Source organism: Saccostrea echinata, unplaced genomic scaffold (assembly GCF_033153115.1).
Source record: "Saccostrea echinata isolate AGI-Se365-2 ecotype Australia unplaced genomic scaffold, CSIRO_AGI_Sech_v1 ptg000076l, whole genome shotgun sequence".
In the NCBI taxonomy this organism is placed as follows: domain Eukaryota; kingdom Metazoa; phylum Mollusca; class Bivalvia; order Ostreida; family Ostreidae; genus Saccostrea; species Saccostrea echinata.
The window spans coordinates 2,014,157-2,034,147 of NW_026889825.1; the positions used below are offsets into that span (position 1 = coordinate 2,014,157).

A 19,991-nucleotide genomic window follows, 5' to 3' on the forward strand; every position below is an offset into this window, starting at 1 on the left:
AACTCCAAAATTTTTATTTTATTATATAATTTATATTATAGTACGCATTTATTAATCGCAGCTCAGGTGCAATAAGTGTGCAAAGGCTATCATGATAAAGGACACAATCTTTAAAAATATTCTTATTTGCGCTTAAGGTCAAGAAAAATGATGCATAGACCTTTTGTAAAGCATTTCGGATTTTAAAAAAAATATATTATCTAATGAGCTAGAAAAGCACGGAAATTTTTGATTTATTCGAATCCGTTTTATGGTTTACTTTGTATCTACTTACTTCCTGGTTGATCAACGATCCGGGATCTCTCTGTCACGTCTGTGTCAGCTGTGCGGACTGTGCCTGCGAAGCCTAATGTTATCTTCATGATATCAAGACCAAAGCAGGCGTCACAGTATGGACTATCGAATTGTTCAAGGATACTTTGTATGAAGAAATTAAGAATGAAGTCCATATTAATTTTATGTGGTGGTGTCATTGGTGTTTTAGGTGCGTAAACATTACTTATCATTTGATCTATCCGGCCCGCACTTCTAATACCTCTGAGATTCATATGTGCATTAGAACATTACATATGCAAATGTTTTATATCTAAATAGTATATAGTAGAGTGTATTGGGTTACTGAATACACTGACGCATCTAATCATTTGATTGACCACAGCTCACATCCTCAGGTAATACACCTGGAATTCATTTTGATGTGTGTATTAGTGCATAACATATGCAAATGTTTCGTGTTTTTTTTAAAATACATTTATGACTAGGGAAAGTTGTTTGTCAAGTTAATTTCCATTGATTCTGAAATCATTCAAATGAAAAAAAATTAAAACGAATAAATTAGCCTGTCATGCCCTGTGAACATGTATCATGTATGATTAAAGGGTTCTTTTGACAATAAAATTCACAAATCAGATGATTGGAAATATGCAGTATTAAATTTTGTAGTGTATCTACCTGCATTTTTCTCATATATAACTATTCTAATTAAAACCCAACACTCTGACTCTTAAAATAAGGTCCAGATGTCCTTTCACATCTGGTCTCTTGACCACTGTTGACTGTCCTCCTTTGTCAGTTTTTGGCCAATGGACTGGTGTTAAGGTCAAACACTGACCATAACTGGTATGCTCAAGACCTGCTTTTAAAAATATCCATATTCCTTTTTTTAAACCCATGTTAAGATTTTGGACATTAATTTGAAATTTAAATTTGAATTTTAAACTATTAAAGCTTATGAAATATCTTGACCTTTTAACTTCACATTTGACAGCATTTAAAAAAAAATGATATATTTTGATAATTACTATCAATATACTCATATATTTTAAGCTAAATTTTTCATATATATTTTTTTTCAGTATGGTTCATCAGGTTTTCCAACTCTACAAAAACAGAGTAAGAATTCATAAATTTCAAAATTACATTGTCTGTTCCATGTATAAGTATTGAAATGTCTTGACTTGTCATGTCATAAATAGTGCCCATTCATTGACAAAAAATAGTTATTTACTATTCCTTCTCACTATAATTTTTTTTTTTAAAAATTGCAGCTTTACGAGGCTCCTCAATGGAACAGGACATAGTGAAATCTATGAAGAAATCACTGCCCTGAAGGAACGTATCAGTCAGCTGGAAAAACAGTATGTATTACACACAACAGAGCAGATTTAATTCATTTATTGAGATATTCAAGTAGTCTAACCCTAACCCAGAGTAAAAAATTCCATGTATACTTTAATTTTTGCTTATAAGGATATTTTCAAAAATATTTCAGTTCAATATTGATCAAAGGATAAAAAATTTGTTTAGAGGTATACATCGATATCTATAAATATCTTACTACAAGGATATTATCAAAGATGATCAAGTAACAGCTGGAGTAGATAAAAAAAAAGATGAAGTTTTTATTGATCACACAGCAAAGACAGACACAGAATAGATCAATAAATGTGTATGCTGTGTATGCTTTTATGCCTTGCATTCAGAAAATTAGAATTTAAAAGCCTAAAAACATTGAAACCATTAGCAATGTTATTTATTCATATGCATGCACATATTATACATGCATGCACATGTATATGAATACATTTCTGGAAATGGTAAACTTTAAATGTTGCAATTTTTTTATATTGAATGAAATTAGCTTTGCAGATATGTAAAGACTGATTCCAGAGAGATATGATCCAGAAAGGCAATAGCTTTATACACTCAGATGTTCACTCTTTCTAAACCATTTACCATAAGTGGTAACAAGAAAATGTATAAATTACAGTTAAGTCTCTCCAAAACAAGGAAATTTTCCTACAATTCTAATTAATTACAAGTTTTTTTTTTCAAAATTTTTTTTTAGCTGGCTTCAAAAGTGAAAAGGTTTTTTTGTCGGTGAACAGATGCCAATCTAATTAAAATTAGATCCTTTATGCTCCTGTATTTTGTTATGTCGCTGTAAGGCAACATAACAAAATACAGGAATGTAAAATTAAATTGAACAGAATGCAGGTTTATTTATAGTTTTGTATAGCCACTAACCAAAGTGTTAGGGGTCTTACATAATTTATATTTTCTATATTTAAATATTACAGTATTTACATTTCTATTTTACAGTACAGGCAACGCGGATCCCGTATTAGACCGCGTCCCCTCGGCGGTGTGTTAATCCTTTCCGCGTTACACCGTCGCGGGTTTTGATCGCGGTACTACCTGCGACCGTGTTTACACCGCGGCGGGGCCAGCTACCGTTTTTCTTCAGCTTAGAGTTATTACCTGTAAAGTGTTGTCGATTTAATCGCGACGGAAAAGGGGGGGGGGGGGGTAATTTATTAAAAATCATGGCCTACATTATATGGTGAATATCATTAAATGAATTTTTTATTTAAATTTTCAGTATTGTATAATAGTTATTTATTTTTTTTTTTATATCAATAGTCACTCAAAATTTATTATTTCTCAAATTAAAAAAAGGCATATAATTGCCAGTACTTGCAGTAAAATTGGATGAAATATGATCATCAGCTCATTAACCGTGTATTATTTATTTAAAATCAATAATTCAAACATAAATTATCTTGGAATTGCTAAATAATCCACCTTATTACAGTAGCATTAGATTTTTTTTAAATGCCATCGTTTCTTAATTGTCCACGATTAGCCCGCGCAGTTGCGTTACCAGTTACATGTAGCTAATGCGTTTATTTTTTCTGCGAGATTCGATCACAGTCTTTGGTTTCTTAAACAAAAAATATGCCTTTTTGTTATATATATATATATATATATATATATATATATATATATATATATATATATATATATATATATATATATATATATATATATATATATATATATCTGATATAAATATTAGAATGAAAAACGATGATAGATAGAGATGGGAACAGTATTAAACACGTGTACGTTTAGGAAGATTTAGGAACCAATTAACTGCTAATACTATGCGCTAAACATGTAAGACTGTAGAAGTTATATCAACATGAACGTTTTTTCGTTATATTGTTAATAAAATCATTACATCCTATATATTCAGGATAATTTCATAGCAAGTTTTTCCATTTTCTTTCTTTCTGAAATTTAAATGATCATGCTCATCAGTATTTTCATTTACACGCATCGTCAAATCGGAAAAACCCTCTTTTATTGGCTGATTTTGTGCCCTAAAATAATTTGATCATTCAACACAAAAATAAACTTATTATATTCAGAGACAAATGTGTTAGAGCGATAGGCTGAGTTTTCAGGTATCTGTGTAACTAGCTGATACCCTAACTGTTAGATTGCATAATCTTACATCGTGAAGCAATATGGCGATCTTATAAATATATGTCTTGGAAGCAGTAAGTTGGTTTAGTAAAATAGTGTCTGTGGCTGTTGCTGTTTCCGTGTTTTTTCAGAAAGTAAACTCGATCGTAGAATTAGACAAGGTCCACAACTGGTCAATAAACTGATAAATCGGCTACAGTATATTACATGTATCTGTTCACAGAAACGACTTATATTGAAACTGAAACAAAATTAATCCAGAAGCAATTCATTTCATTGAAATTTTATCATGAATATTTTGTTTTAATCGATGGACTCGACAAATCAATAAAAAAGCAGGAAAAAAAGATGCACGTGCCGTAACATTCTGTACTTTTATTTCCTTTCTTTTTTAAATTCTACTTACATAATACATGCACATGTACATGTACATATACAAACAGAAACAAATATCAAGCCCCGTCGGCATTTACAGAAAATATTAATAAAATATTATCTGATTTGATTTATTTTATTTCATTCAAACTCTATTAATTTGTTTTAAATGTATGATTGATCCTTTTCCTTTTAATATACACTCAGGGTTAAAAAAAAAAAAAAAAGCAAGTATATAGTTGACTCGCGTAGATTTCATGGTTGTAATTTCATTTGAAAATGAAGAAATAATAAAACATCGAAGGAACTGGTGTGTTGTATGGCTAGACAACGCCTTGCAAATGCAGAGAAATTTACCCCAGGTACATGTACTCTACGACAGGTGTGAAACCCTCAGGGCATGTCGTTTCCTGCTCGGTCTGCTAATCCCTATACACAGGAAATGATCGGGACTAATACTTAATACACAAAGAAAAGAATATGTTCAAGTAAACTTGGCATTTGATTTTTTTTTCTTGAGTATTATTGAGAATAATAAGTTTTAGTGATATATACCCCCCCCCCCGCCGTTTTAATTGTTTTGTTGAGTTCATCACCATGCATGCACATCCTATCTTCTGTAAATGGAGAAATAATTAAATTAAAAACAAAACAATGTTTACCAAAGAAGTAAATATCGAAGAAAAGAAAAATTATATTGATATCTTGTAAAACGTTCACGCGCCCACTCACTGCAAACTCTCACGATTGAATATTACAGCTTTCCGGTCATTCGACAATTTCAGAGAAATGCTTGCACATTTATACAATAAAGTGAAATAAATTAAATGAATTATACTGTTCTAAATTTGGTAAAAATAACATAAACAGTATTAAGATGTACTTTTTCCTCATAGAAACACTGAAAACTGTTAATATAATAGGAGCTCGCACTGACTATTGTTTAGCACGTGTATGTAACATTATTGTAGTTCGCATATAATTTGAAAAGAAGTTTTTAGAACTTATATTTGCGACATTAAAATTTGTCATGTTAAACCTCTCAAATGAAACGGCTTACATTATACATAGTTTTCTTGACACTATTTAAAACAAAAGATTTCGCTTTAGTTTTGATCTATAATTTAAAAAAAAAAATAATTATAATAAAAACGTTTAAAATATCTTCTGCTTTACAAATTCTTTTTTGGAGTATGTTTATTATTTTCACCTCACTGTTGCAAAATAAAAGAAACTAATTTCATAAATATACATACACTGAAGATCTTTTAATTTTTTTAAGAGGAAATTTTGCTGCTGTTCATATATTTATTGACGAAACATGCAGATTCTCTAGTTGATATGTTATTTAATTGCTTTTTCACTTGTACTAACTGTATTATTTTTCTTTTTATTTGCATGACATATTGTAAAATAAAGGATAGGAACCTAGTTAGTTGTATAGAACTTGTTCCCAATCCTTTTAACTCAATAAAATATGTTCAAAACGGAATTTCGCAAAATTTCTGTTCGGGGAGATAACTCCCGTTTGTTTACGATACTAATTGATCGATGATTTAACCGCGGCGGGGACAGGTAGGTAATGAATTTCCCGCGGAGGGAACGCGGTTTACCTGTCTCACCTGGCTAAAAACCGCGTTGTGTATATACTGCGACGGGGCGCGGAAAATACGGGATCCGCGTTGCCTGTACTGTATGCTACAGTTTTCTATTTCATTCATGCTAACATTTAATTAATACAAATATGCCATACAGTTTCAAAGTTAAGCAGATGGCTTGTGTGTATGTCTAGTACATTGTTATCTATTCCCTTTAATTAAGTTAATCCCCTACACAATTATCTTTTGTTACACTGAAGACAGTATAGGTGTCACAGCTGACCTGCTTTTCTGCGATTTTATTTTTGCAACCTTTCTGTTTTTCCACGACTACTTCATGCTGCTTTTCCATGATTGGTATTTACAATATGTTATGTGTTATCTCCTTTTTTTATACATCCTTTCCACAATTTTTAAATAGTTACGGCTAGCCAATATTTAGCAGTATTTACCTGTATTTCCTCCATAGCATTCTACAATATGGGTACTAACTCACATTGTGATTAAAATTATTGAATGAATCTCGCATTTTACACTTAAATTTGGAGCTCGCACCAAGATGTGAAAGCATGCAAATTCCTTCTGTCGACTTTTTAAAATCTAGACCAGTGCTTGTTTTTTTATCTTTGTTTTATCCAGTGCCAAAGGTTTTAAATCAATGTTCTTATTAAGTGTTCTGGAAGACTTATTTTCTTAAAATCCAACTTCATCTCCATGTGGTAAGCAGAATGCAATGGGTTTTAAATGGCTAACGGAAGAGGTACAGAAAAAAGTCATGGAAAAGCAATAAAAATATTATTGCAGAAAAGCAGTATAAAACTTGTCTCAGAAAAACAGGATTTTTTATGCAGAAAAGCTATCTCGAATTGCGAAAAAATTAAACTGTGTGTTACACTAATGAACACTTAACCTGTCCATATCACTCTATTGCAAAGATGTCAAATAATCTTGAGTAAATCAAATAATCACTCAATTCACCTTAAGGCAAAGATTATATTTCTATAAAGAACAAAGAGATAACCTCAGTAGCTGTTTTACTTTTAGCCTTGGAGTTGAGAGAGTTAGTAGTAAAAGAGTTAGGGTTAGGAGTTAGGGCTATAGAGTAGGCAGCTAGCAGACCCAGTCTTGGATGTAAATAATGTACAAATTACTCCTCTAATAAAGACTTAAAAGACATTTCTTCTTATGTCTTAATCCTTGACAGTTTCATGTCAAGGACAGTAACCATGTCAAGATGTTGATGCCAGGTGTGCACATGTGTGCAGTATAGGGTGCACTACTTATTCCAGGTGGACCCATACCCTCCCCAGCGGTTACATTAGTAACAAAAAAATCAGTGTTGGTTTAAAAATATGTACAGTCATGCAATATAATATTTTACTGTTTCCAGCTGGTAGTATATGTATATAATCTTGTTAAGCACTTGGCCTAAGTGCATTACCAGGTAGTTAAAGCTGTGCCACAGCATTTTCTTATATCTGATGCTGGAATAATATTTCTTTTTACAGATAATTTTTTCCCGTTTAATTTGCTAACTTAGAGATATATTTACAAAAAATATATAGATATTAAAAGTCTTTTTATACACCAGTTAAGTTAAAAAAAATTAACCTGAAGAAATTAATCAAATTCATGTTAATTTTTTAAAAAATTGATAATGCAGTCATGAACGCCATAGGTGAGTCCACATCAGCAATCGATCAAATGGCTTTGAAGCAACTTACTTTTTTTTCTTTTTGCATTTATAAGTCAATGGCTTAACTGTTCAATCTCTGCTTTAATATATTAAAATTACTTGTAGTTAACTCTGTAGCCAGTAATGACCTTTATTGAAAAATATATTAACTGCACATGATTTAATATATAATTGGACCACAGTTGATCAACACAAAATAAAAAAATAAGTAGTATATTTCAATTTTATGACATGATCATGTTATAACAATGTATTCATGTATTCAAGGAAAGGTTAAAAGTCATCAATTTCATGTGCCCAGAAAAGTTTTTTCAAAAAAATTCCCTTTAAGTTAACCTGATTTTTTTTTTAAATTATGAATAGATTTTGAACTCTATTTAATACCTGTACCAAAGGCACTAAAATTGTCAATTGCTGGAATATGTCAGCTGGTTTTGTTTTGGCAATTTGATTCTGTTTTATTGTTTGGGGTTTGTTTGTTTGTTTGTTTTTAATTTTCGAAGTTTCCTTTAAGGTGTGCATTCTTAAACCCAGACAAACCACTCTAACATACCTTAAGAAAAAAATTGTGTGAAAAAGTAAAAAAAAAAAAAAAAAAAAGTGGGGGTTGTTTGCACTGATCTGAGTATGTGCCTTATTATATGAATGATGACTTCCTATTGTAAACTGGAATTAATAATAGTACATGTAATTGATAATTAAAATATATTGAAAATACTGTCAACTCTACTTAAAATAAAAATTGTAATGAACAGGTCCCTGTTCAATGCATGTATGCCATACAATTACTTCGATAATTTTCCATTTTTAATATGCAGATGATCTGCTGTCTTTAGCTATATGTTGGTTACTGAATGAACACATCTTAATTGTATAAGGCAACTTACAATATTATTTCTGCAAATGTTTTGAAAAGATAAATTGTTGGTATTACTCATCTTTAATACATGTACAAGTACATGTATAATTTATTTTGCAGAAATAAGATTTACCCAGATGTGAAGTTCCTGAATTATAAAGACAGGAAAAGGATCTTGGTATGTATACAGTTACACCTCCATATCACAAACTCAAAAAACCTGACCAAAAAATTCTCTATACTTATATATGTCTATATATATTGTAAACCAACTTTTATTCGTGTGCAAGAAATATTTGCGAGTTTCGCGACCTACTTTAAATCACTAATATTAATCGCCCCGAACCATTAATTTTTCTTTGTATTTGTAGAAAATGTTTCCTCAGTCGCAAAAATCAATCGTCGCAGATTGATTCAAACTGACGAATCACGAATAAAAGTTGACATGAATAATAGTTGGTTTACAGAATATAAGATTTGAATTTCTGAAGTTGACACTCAAATTCCTATATAGGTTAGCCTAGTAGATTTACTTTCAGCTTGGCCCTGGTATTCTATTGAACTTCAAATATGTGGTATGCAAATTTCATAGCAATGAAATGATTCAGTTAACACTATATAATGGTACTCCAAATTTCAGTATAAAAATTGGAATGTTGAATAGATTTCTTAAAAATTCTTTCTAAAATACTGTAAAATCACACAGTTTTTAATTTTCATGATTTGAGGAAAAAATTTTGGTTCAAAGGGATTTAAATTTTTGGTTAAAGAAATACTGCATTGTTAGAGATTAAAATTTTTACATTTCATGGAGGACATGAATTCATGGGTCTCTTCATACCAGGAAACAACAAAAATTAACCTTCACCCCCCACCCCCCCTCGATAATTAGTGATTTCACAGTAGACAGCGGTCATAGATTTCAATGCAGTTTTTTTCTTCAGTATTATTTTATCGTGATCTTTATTTTGTCAAAAAATGAAATGCTACTGCAGGTAATCTTTAATTTCTTTTCTAAATTAGTTTATAACAAACTATTGTGATTGATACCAGTGTTCTATATTTAGATCTCAGGAGGTGCTGGTTTTGTGGGATCTCACCTTGTGGACAGGTTAATGTTAGAAGGTCATGAGGTCACCGTGGTCGACAACTTCTTCACTGGAAGGAAACGAAATGTGGAACACTGGATCGGGCATGAAAACTTCGAGTTAATCAACCATGACATTGTACAAACACTCTTTATAGAAGGTGAGTAAATGTAATCAGAGTTAATCAACCATGACATTGTACAAACACTCTTTATAGAAGATAAGTAAATGTAATCAGAGTTAATCAACCATGACATTGTACAAACACTCTTTATAGAAGGTGAGTAAATGTAATCAGAGTTAATCAACCATGACATTGGACAAACACTCTTTATAGAAGATAAGTAAATGTAATCATTGATGACATTTTACAACAGTTGTTTACAGAAGATAGACAAAGGACTATATATAATAAGAGTCATTTTTGGCCCCCATGAATCAAAATTTTTAAATGTGAATCAGGTGATTTAAATTGTTTTTTATTAAGTAGAAGAGTTTATATCAAACATATTTTCAATACATTTGTCTCATTTATATACCCTTGCTGGCTGTAAATGACATCAGATATGATTCTATTTTTTTTCAATCCAATCAAAATAAGACAAAAATGTGCCTTTTCTTGACATTTTTCCTATGGGAAACAATGAAAACAGTTTTGAACAAGCAAAATTTTTCTGTAAGTAAGTAGTTTTGGATAGATACATCTTTGGTGAAAATATAGGATTTGTCCAAGTGTGTGCTTAGTATTTTCTGGAAGACAAAAAATGAGCAATTTTATACAAAATATGCTAGAGGCAAGAAATGGTGAATTTCATGACGTTATATTTCAAAATTAATGGCATTTTGATCAAATTGAAAATCACGAATAATCGTCACACGTATATCTGAACAAAGTAAACCTATATATTAAGTATGATTAAAATATTAATTTTAAGGGGCCGTTTGGGACACTTATCATTTATAGTTCTTTACATGTAATAAACTGACATGTAACAATTGTTTACAGAAGGTAAGCAAATTTACATGTTATAACTTCTGACATGTAACTACAGGTAGTTATAGAAGGTGATGAAATACAATTTGATATTCTATACCAGGTACATGTACTTATATAAGGTAAGTACATTTAATAAACCATGTCATCTTTATAAATTATTTATTCCCTAAATTGGGTTAACATAACATTGGTTCTATCAGATATATCTTCTTTACCTGCCTTCAGGATTTTAAAGGTGTTCACCTCACTATAAATTAATTATTTTTTGATGAATAAAAAAAGGTGTGTGCAAGGTTTGAGTAACTGAGAATCAAGTTTTTATGTGATGGATCAAAAGGTGGTGGACCAAAGAGGCCACTACTAAGAGAACAATTTTTTTCTTGTCTATGGAATGGGGTTTTATTCCATTTTTCCAATGGAAGATCATTTTGATTTAAAATTTCTGTATTCCTTTATTTTTCATTCATTTTGCATCATACAAATAATATCAAATGTTATCTTTGCCAAGAGCTCATTATACGGTAATGTTTTGTCACAGATATTATCCCTATCCCCTTGAGGGTCCCCTTAGTGATTTTTCTTTATATGTTTAGATTTAGATGCATTTTTTCTGTGCAGTTTTCTTTCACAGTAATCCTTGAACATTAAAAAAACTGAAAAAATCATTGCATTACCAAGTACCCTTTAAGCTGATCTTTCAAAAATCTTTAAAGTTATGGTGCAATGAAGGAATGATTATAAGACTTACGGTAGTATATTTCTCAGTATTTAAGAATTATTTTGTCCATGCTTTTTCCTTCATAACCTGGAGATAGAAACCTGAAACATTCAGAGGTAATAATATATTCTTAACATTTGCATCTTGAATTTCATTTTTATCAGCAGTATACTTATGGTGTCTCACTGGAAGTGGTACAAAAAATTGCTGATTTTTTTTTCACCTGCAAAACCTTTTTCTTAAAACACCTCCTGTTGCTTAATATGAGGTCCTACTTTTATGGCCTTTAAATTTTCACTGGACATGCAATCTGTTTGAAAGTAGAATTAGCCCATGAAATGAAATTCAATCATTTTTGCAGGAAAAATTTCTTATCTTCACTCATATTTTATTAATTTTTGAAATTCATTGCATACCAGCCAATTTTATGAAAGGCTGACATCTTGTGTGAGCCACAAGCAATGCATTTAGTTATCCTTGTATTTAATATTTCTTTCAGTGGACCAGATTTATCATCTTGCTTCCCCAGCCTCTCCTCCTAACTACATGTACAACCCAGTAAAGACTATCAAAACAAATACCATAGGAACCAACAACATGTTGGGTAGGTACTCAATAGCTAACTGTACAACCCAGTTAAGACTATCAAAACAAGCACCATAGGAACCAACAACATGCTGGGTAGGTACTCAACATAAACAACTAACTGTACAACCCAGTAAAGACTATCAAAACAAATACATGTACCATAGGAACCAACAACATGCTGGGTAGGTACTCAATATAAACAACTAACTGTACAACCCAGTAAAGATTATCAAAACAAACACCAAAGGAACCAACAACATGCTGGGTAGGTACTCAATATTAACAACTAACTGTACAACCCAGTAAAGACTATCAAAACAAACACCAAAGGAACCAACAACATGCTGGGTAGGTACTCATTATAAACAACTAACTGTACAACCCAGTAAAGATTATCAAAACAAACACCAAAGGAACCAACAACATGCTGGGTAGGTACTCAATACAAACAACTAACTGTACAACCCAGTAAAGATTATCAAAACAAACACCAAAGGAACCAACAACATGCTGGGTAGGTACTCAATATAAACAACTAACTGTACAACCCAGTAAAGATTATCAAAACAAACACCAAAGGAACCAACAAGATGTTGGGTAGGTACTCAATATAAACAACTAACTGTACAACCCAGTAAAGACTATCAAAACAAACACCAAAGGAACCAACAAGATGTTGGGTAGGTACTCAAAAGCTAACTGTACAACCCAGTAAAGATAGGTACTCAAAAGCTAACTGTACAACCCTGTAAAGATAGGTACTCAAAAGCTAACTCTACAACCCTGTAAAGATAGGTACTCAAAAGCTAACTCTACAACCCTGTAAAGACTATCAAAACAAACACCAAAGGAACCAACAACATGCTGGGTAGGTACTCAATAGCTAACTGTACAACCCAGTTAAGACTATCAAAACAAGCACCATAGGAACCAACAACATGCTGGGTAGGTACTCAACATAAACAACTAACTGTACAACCCAGTAAAGACTATCAAAACAAATACATGTACCATAGGAACCAACAACATGCTGGGTAGGTACTCAATATAAACAACTAACTGTACAACCCAGTAAAGATTATCAAAACAAACACCAAAGGAACCAACAACATGCTGGGTAGGTACTCAATATTAACAACTAACTGTACAACCCAGTAAAGACTATCAAAACAAACACCAAAGGAACCAACAACATGCTGGGTAGGTACTCAATATAAACAACTAACTGTACAACCCAGTAAAGATTATCAAAACAAACACCAAAGGAACCAACAACATGCTGGGTAGGTACTCAATACAAACAACTAACTGTACAACCCAGTAAAGATTATCAAAACAAACACCAAAGGAACCAACAACATGCTGGGTAGGTACTCAATATAAACAACTAACTGTACAACCCAGTAAAGATTATCAAAACAAACACCAAAGGAACCAACAAGATGTTGGGTAGGTACTCAATATAAACAACTAACTGTACAACCCAGTAAAGACTATCAAAACAAACACCAAAGGAACCAACAAGATGTTGGGTAGGTACTCAAAAGCTAACTGTACAACCCAGTAAAGATAGGTACTCAAAAGCTAACTGTACAACCCTGTAAAGATAGGTACTCAAAAGCTAACTGTACAACCCTGTAAAGATAGGTACTCAAAAGCTAACTGTACAACCCTGTAAAGACTATCAAAACAAACACCAAAGGAACCAACAACATGCTGGGTAGGTACTCAATATAAACAACTAACTGTACAACCCAGTAAAGACTATCAAAACAAACACCAAAGGAACCAACAACATGCTGGGTAGGTACGCAATATAAACAACTAACTGTACAACCCAGTAAAGACTATCAAATCAAACACCATAGGAACCAACAACATCCTGGGTAGGTACTCAATATAAACAACTAACTGTACAACCCAGTAAAGACTATCAAAACAAACACCTTAGGAACCAACAACATGCTGGGTAGGTACTCAATGTAAATAACTACATGTATAAAAAATTAAGATCATGAATTTCATAAGCAATCAAAACTGTAGAAAGAAATACATTTAGTAATATGGACTCTGACAGCAAATTGTATTAACTTTGCTTTATATTAACTAAAAGCTTAGAATATCTTAAGTTACATTAAGTGGAGTGTTGCAAAAACAGACTAGAAATCAGGGTCATTAAAGTGGAAATTGGTTACAAAACAGCCCCAAGCAAGGTGTAATGCCTGTTTCTTTATTGAATATAAACATAAATTTACCTATACATATATTAAAAGAATATGTTTGTATATTAGATATGTATTATGATGTATTGTAGGCTTAACTAAGAGGGTGAGAGGAAGGCTCCTATTGGCCTCAACATCTGAAGTATACGGTGGTATGTACATCATTGGACACAATTTGGATGCATTATTTATATACAGCATACACCAGAGGCCTGTTCAACAGAGCAACCATTTTCGAGTGGTCTCCAAAATTCCTTATCCCTCCAACAGAAATGTTCATGAGCACTTGCGAAAGTTCCCTCCGTTGAACAGGCCTCTGAATTTGGTATATGTAGCAGATGAATTGCTTACAGGTACAGTAAAACTTGTCTAATCCTGACACTACTGGTTCCATAGAAACTGATCACAGACTGCCAACCCCTTTTGGTAGAAAAGCATAATAAGCCAGTGTCCTGGGTCTGCAAGTGCCCCAAACTGCTGAGAAGACCTCAGTCAATGAAGATGAAAGATACTCACTTTAAAGTTGGTTTACTTAGTAAAGTTTCAAGATCCTATAACTTTATATTTACCAACTAGATGCACATTAGTCTCAAATATTCATCAGTGGTGTTAATCAAATGATGAAAACCATTCTGTATAAAGAGGAATACTGGTACCTCAAACTAAACTTCTGACCAAAAAAAGTAAAACAAATCCTGATTTCACACAACGTCTTTACTTGAGTATTGAAAAAGTAATCATATGGTGCACTTTTAAGGTGACAAATCATAAAACTACGATAAAATTGTAATAGTTGGCAACTCAGTGACTGGATTAGATAACATTCCAGATTAGGCAACATTTTAAACTACTGAATTTACTGAAAGGAGGTTAAAGTTCACATTGTAATATGCAAGATTTCGGAATACACAACATCCAGATTAGACAAGTTTTACTGTACCAGTTACTGCACATCCCATTTCTACACAGTACCCCTTTTCCATTTTTCTGTCATCTTCCAAGATTTTAAACATACATGTAGATGCAAAGTGGATTTTGTACTTGTACAAGGTAGTTTATTGCTTTGTGAATTCAATATTTTACATATAAATTACATCATTTCACTTGATATTTGAATATAAGTAGAGTTTTATAATGTTCACTTTTACCATCTAGTGAGCTGATGCAGTCATCCATCACAAAAATAAACAATTTGTACAGTAACAAATATTGATGATATGGCAATTCTATGCTCAAGTTACTGGAGAAAGTACACCCTGTCAATTTGAACCTTTCTGCAAAACTGATGCCAGAGAGCTTTATTTAAATACTTCTTTAGCTCTCAACGTGTCTGTTAAAATACATAAACTGTAAAACTCAGTCATAAGGACTGGTACTTCAAATTTCACTTCCTTTTAACCAATATATCTTTATAGGAGATATATAGCAAAAGGTCACCAAGGGAATTCATGAAATATTCCATATAACCAAGATTTCCTTATAACTGAGTTCCTTATTTTCTGTAGACCCTGAAGTTCACCCACAACCTGAGGAATACTGGGGACATGTGAACCCAATTGGTCCTAGAGCCTGCTATGACGAGGGAAAGAGAGTGGCTGAAACCATGTGTTATGCCTATGCTAAACAGGTATTATGTTAACTGAAGTGTTATGATTCTTAATAAAAAATATAGGAAACTATATCTTCATAAAAAAAATGTTATGTTGGGAATGGAAAAGAGAAATATCCATGACTTGCACTTCTTTCATATCCCTCCATACACACTGCCTAGAATACTTTAACATTCTAATCTTTAATTTTATTAAAGACATTAAGATCATTTCAACTACATGTACACTGGAACAATGTATTATTGAGTTCAAAATTTAGAAAAGAATGTAGCAGCTTTAGAGAGCACTTTATTGTTAAAAAAAGCAGGTTGACTTTCAGCTCAGTATCTATTAAGTGTTTCCATCTCACTGTTATTAATGCTTCATTAGCAAGTGAATGAAAATAATAATTTTCAATTCTGTGTTTTAGGATGGAGTACAAGTAAGGGTGGCCAGAATTTTTAATACTTTTGGTCCCAGAATGCACATGAATGATGGCCGAGTGGTCAGTAACTTCATTCTGCAGGCTTTACAGGGACAGAATATTACTGTAAGTACTGGCTGAAAGGATGTGTTCCTCATTTGCAGCAGAACACAGCTATAGAGAATACACATACTCAAAATAAACTATTATTCTTCACAATTTTTATTCACAATTTGCCAGTTTGAAATCCATACATAACTATTAAGGTTCATTGATACTCTGATAAGAGAGATAACTCTAAATGACTTAAATGTCTATAATTCCTTTATAGATTTGTCAAGTTAAAAGTGTCTTTTTGGTTTAATTTTTATTGGTTTAATAATTGTTTGTATTTTACTTATAAAATACATTTCTTTCGGAAAATCATAAAAGTTAAAGCAATATTTTATATGAGTGATCAGAGGATCTATGAACCTTAATTTCTGCAACCCAGGAAACATTTATCATAGGTATGGAATTAAGGTTAATTGATCCTGTGATAAAAAAGATAACTCTTAAATGACTATTATTGTCAATTTAAAAGGTCATTTCTATCAAATTTTCCCCATCAAGGTATGATGAAATTATGTGTATTTTAATCATGAATTTGATAGAATATCATTAGCCTTAAAGCAGAGTTTTATGTGAGGGACCAGAGGGGTGAACAACCTTAAATGAATGGTTTCAGCTAAATACAGTCAAACCTCGTTATCTCGAACTCAATGGGACCAAGAAAAAACTTCGAGATATCCAAGGATTCGAGATATCCAGTGTAAAATACTAAAAGAATATGGCGTTGGGACTTCCAAATCACTTCAACATATCCATGGTATTCGAGATATCCGTGTTCAAGATACTGAAGTTCAACTGTATTGCATGAGCAAAAAATAAGAATGCAAATCTCACAAATATATTTTGCTTATGAAGTTACTATAATAGGCAAGGTTGGCCGATATTGTATTGCCATATCCTAATTTCTTCCAGTTAATCTTTCATTAACTTTCTAGTACCGAGTGAAAAAAATATTTACATGCAGTTTATTCTAGGCTGAATTTATAATACCTGTGTTTGCTTTAAAACATGTTTTGTTGTACTATAGTGATAATTCTTTATATTTTAAAATTGTGATTTTATTCATTTTAATTGAATGAAATTAATGTATGTACATTGTACATGAGTGTTCCTTAGGTTGTTTCTTGGCCTGTTTCATATAATTATGCTAAAAGGGATTATTAGGAAACTTGCTTTTATTCAGCTTCCTGTCTCTGCAGCTATTATTGCAAAAACTGAAATTGACCACTCATTTATGAATAGGTGTATGGATCAGGAAAACAGACTCGATCTTTCCAGTATGTTTCTGACCTGGTCGATGGTCTTATTAAGCTGATGAATTCTAATTACTCCCAACCAATCAACTTAGGAAATCCTGAGGAACACACCATCGTGGATTTTGCTACAATTATCAAAGATTTAGTTGGTACGTAAAAACATTCTTCAGTTAAAGTAAAAGAATCTCCTTCAAATGAGTTGGTACATGTAAAGAGAATTACTTCAAATGTCCCAAATATATTTATTATAATTTCATGTTAAATACTAAAATCTGATTGGTTTAGATGCATTTAACAATCCGTAATGTTACCTTCACCGTTAGCAACACACTTGACAACGGGTAACTTTACGAAAATGTCACATGCGTTCAAATCATGCGCGTACAGTTCACCGTAGAATTCTCAAAACGTCGGTTGTGCGTTTTAAAGAAGCCGAATAAACGACGTCAATAAAAGCTTGCGTCCGATGTAGCTTACTTGAAAACAACAAACGACAGATGAAACATCCTTGCGAGTGCAAACTTTAGATGATAAAGGACTTTTTGAGTAGTAAACAAACAATAAAGAGGTTAATTGGTAAATCTTTTCCGAAGCTTTCTTATTGAGAAAAATAGAAGCAGGGAGGTTGAAAGCTTTCTAAGCGTGAACTTAACTTAATCTCCGAATTTTTTTTATGACATCCGAAATCAATAAGACATTCAGTATAATAAAATAAATAGTGCACGTCTTTGAGTGTAACTGTTGAAATTGACACCCCAAGGAAAACCATTGTCAACCTCTGCTCGGTTGACAATGGTTTTCCTTGGGGTGTCAATTTCAACTGTTACCCTCAAGAACATGCACTATTTATATAACATTTTCCCAAAATGGTTTGAAAAATATATTACATGAAGGTTGTCCCATAAAATTTCACACAATTGGGATATTTTTCTTAATTTTACAAAGTAAGGAAAACTCAGAGACAGTGAATGTTATATTCAGTCATATGTTCAAATTCTTGTAAAATTTAAAATTTTGTTATTTTCTTTTTAAATTTTGACCAATATACATGTACTAACCCATGATACAGCAGTAAAATAATTTATTCATTTTACTAGGCAAAGCAAAGAATGACATTTTCTTTTATTATTTAATCCTGTTAACCTAAAATAAAATGATTATTTTCTATAGTTGTTTGTTGGCACCTTTTTATACACACATGCTTGCTCTTTTAAATAATGTGACCCTTCAAGTTATTTCCCTTTCCCAATATTGGTTACTTTTCCTAATCTCTTTTGTAGAAGAGTTCTGATCAAAGAAGTTATTCAAAACTGATGTACTAGCACATAAAGTAACTACAGATTAACTAATCTACCTGAAGTCATGCTTCTATATCATTCTGACTAATCATGGCTTTGCTGCTTTTAAGAAGAATTTTTTTAAAGACTTTTTCCTGTATATTCCTTTTTAAAACTTAAGTTGCCCATTGTGGCCTCAGCCTGCAGAGGAACATAGTTTTCTGTCTTTCCTTTGAAGGTGGATCCAGCCAGATTGTATATAAACCTGCTATGCAAGATGACCCGAGGAAAAGAAAACCTGACATAACCAAAGCAAAGAAGTATCTGAAATGGTCACCCCAGGTAATGAGAAACCAGAAATTACTTAAATTACTGAATGCAGTACATGGCTTAAACTCATTATAAAGAAAATAGTTGATTCAGTTTCAGGGGCACAGTGGCAAAATGATTGCTCTTCTTCAATGTTATTTTGTTACTTACACAAGCATTTAATTCTTTATTATTTCCATTGATCTAATAGTGCTTGATAATGAAACTAGCTCTTTATATATTATCTTACAGATACAAGTGCATGGATACTCGATTTTGTTTTGTACTTGAAACCTTCTTCTTTTTTTTTACAGGTGCCAATGATTGAAGGAATAAAGAAAACAATAGAATATTTTAGAAATGAATTAAAGAGAACACGCCACAGTGAAAGAAATTTACATTTTCCGAATTAAAATACATGTATAGTACTGTATCAATAAGGCAGAAATATTTTAGAGAGCACATCTTAGAAAGAAGAACCGGTTATTTATGTTTCTGTATATCATATGCTAAGACATTAAATTCTTTTCAGCTCTGCTCAACTGAAAATTATATGAAATTGTGTTAATATATTTAATTGTGATGCATCTTTGTTATACATTCCATCTTTTATGTATTTTATCATGTTCAATTGATTAAGAACATTTTTTTTTCATATTGTATATGTATTTTTATCAGTTTACTACTCTGCTAATTAATAATGGACTGGATGTGCATGTATCTAATGTCTCAAAGTTCAGCCCTGTGGAGTTTTATTAGCCTTTTTCTTTAAATACAAAAAAGTTCTTACGGTACATGTACTTGGATTAAAATGTACAAAATATTGAATATTTGCATACATAATGTGGTATATTTTCCGTTTATTAAAGTTTACACGTTATATAATTTGCTGTTGCTTTTTTGACACTGTCTTTGCGTATACATGTACATATCTTTTTAGCTTATTGGCATTCGCAAATATTTTATTTTAGAGGATGTATAATAATATGAAATGCATAAATATTGTCCATTCTGTTTTGTAGCTTTTTGAATCCATTCAATAGTATTTATTATTTCAAATCCTTAAGTGCTGTATATTTATTTTGTTTTAAATAATATTTTTTATCATACTTT

The 19,991-nt window shown here is 31.8% G+C and overlaps 1 protein-coding gene across 1 annotated transcript; it reads left to right on the plus strand.

Moving 5' to 3' along the window:
- The first annotated feature begins 324 nt into the window (after positions 1 to 324).
- LOC133176571 (UDP-glucuronic acid decarboxylase 1-like) lies at positions 325 to 19,787 on the plus strand. The gene is made up of 12 exons (XM_061311683.1): positions 325 to 484; positions 1,356 to 1,392; positions 1,548 to 1,637; positions 8,420 to 8,477; positions 9,367 to 9,547; positions 11,602 to 11,706; positions 14,005 to 14,064; positions 15,418 to 15,539; positions 15,932 to 16,051; positions 17,279 to 17,441; positions 18,808 to 18,911; positions 19,193 to 19,787. Exons 1-12 carry the CDS (start codon positions 361 to 363, stop codon positions 19,289 to 19,291), a joined length of 1,263 nt encoding a protein of 420 aa, XP_061167667.1. The 5' UTR covers positions 325 to 360; the 3' UTR covers positions 19,292 to 19,787.
- The last annotated feature ends 204 nt before the right edge of the window (positions 19,788 to 19,991 follow it).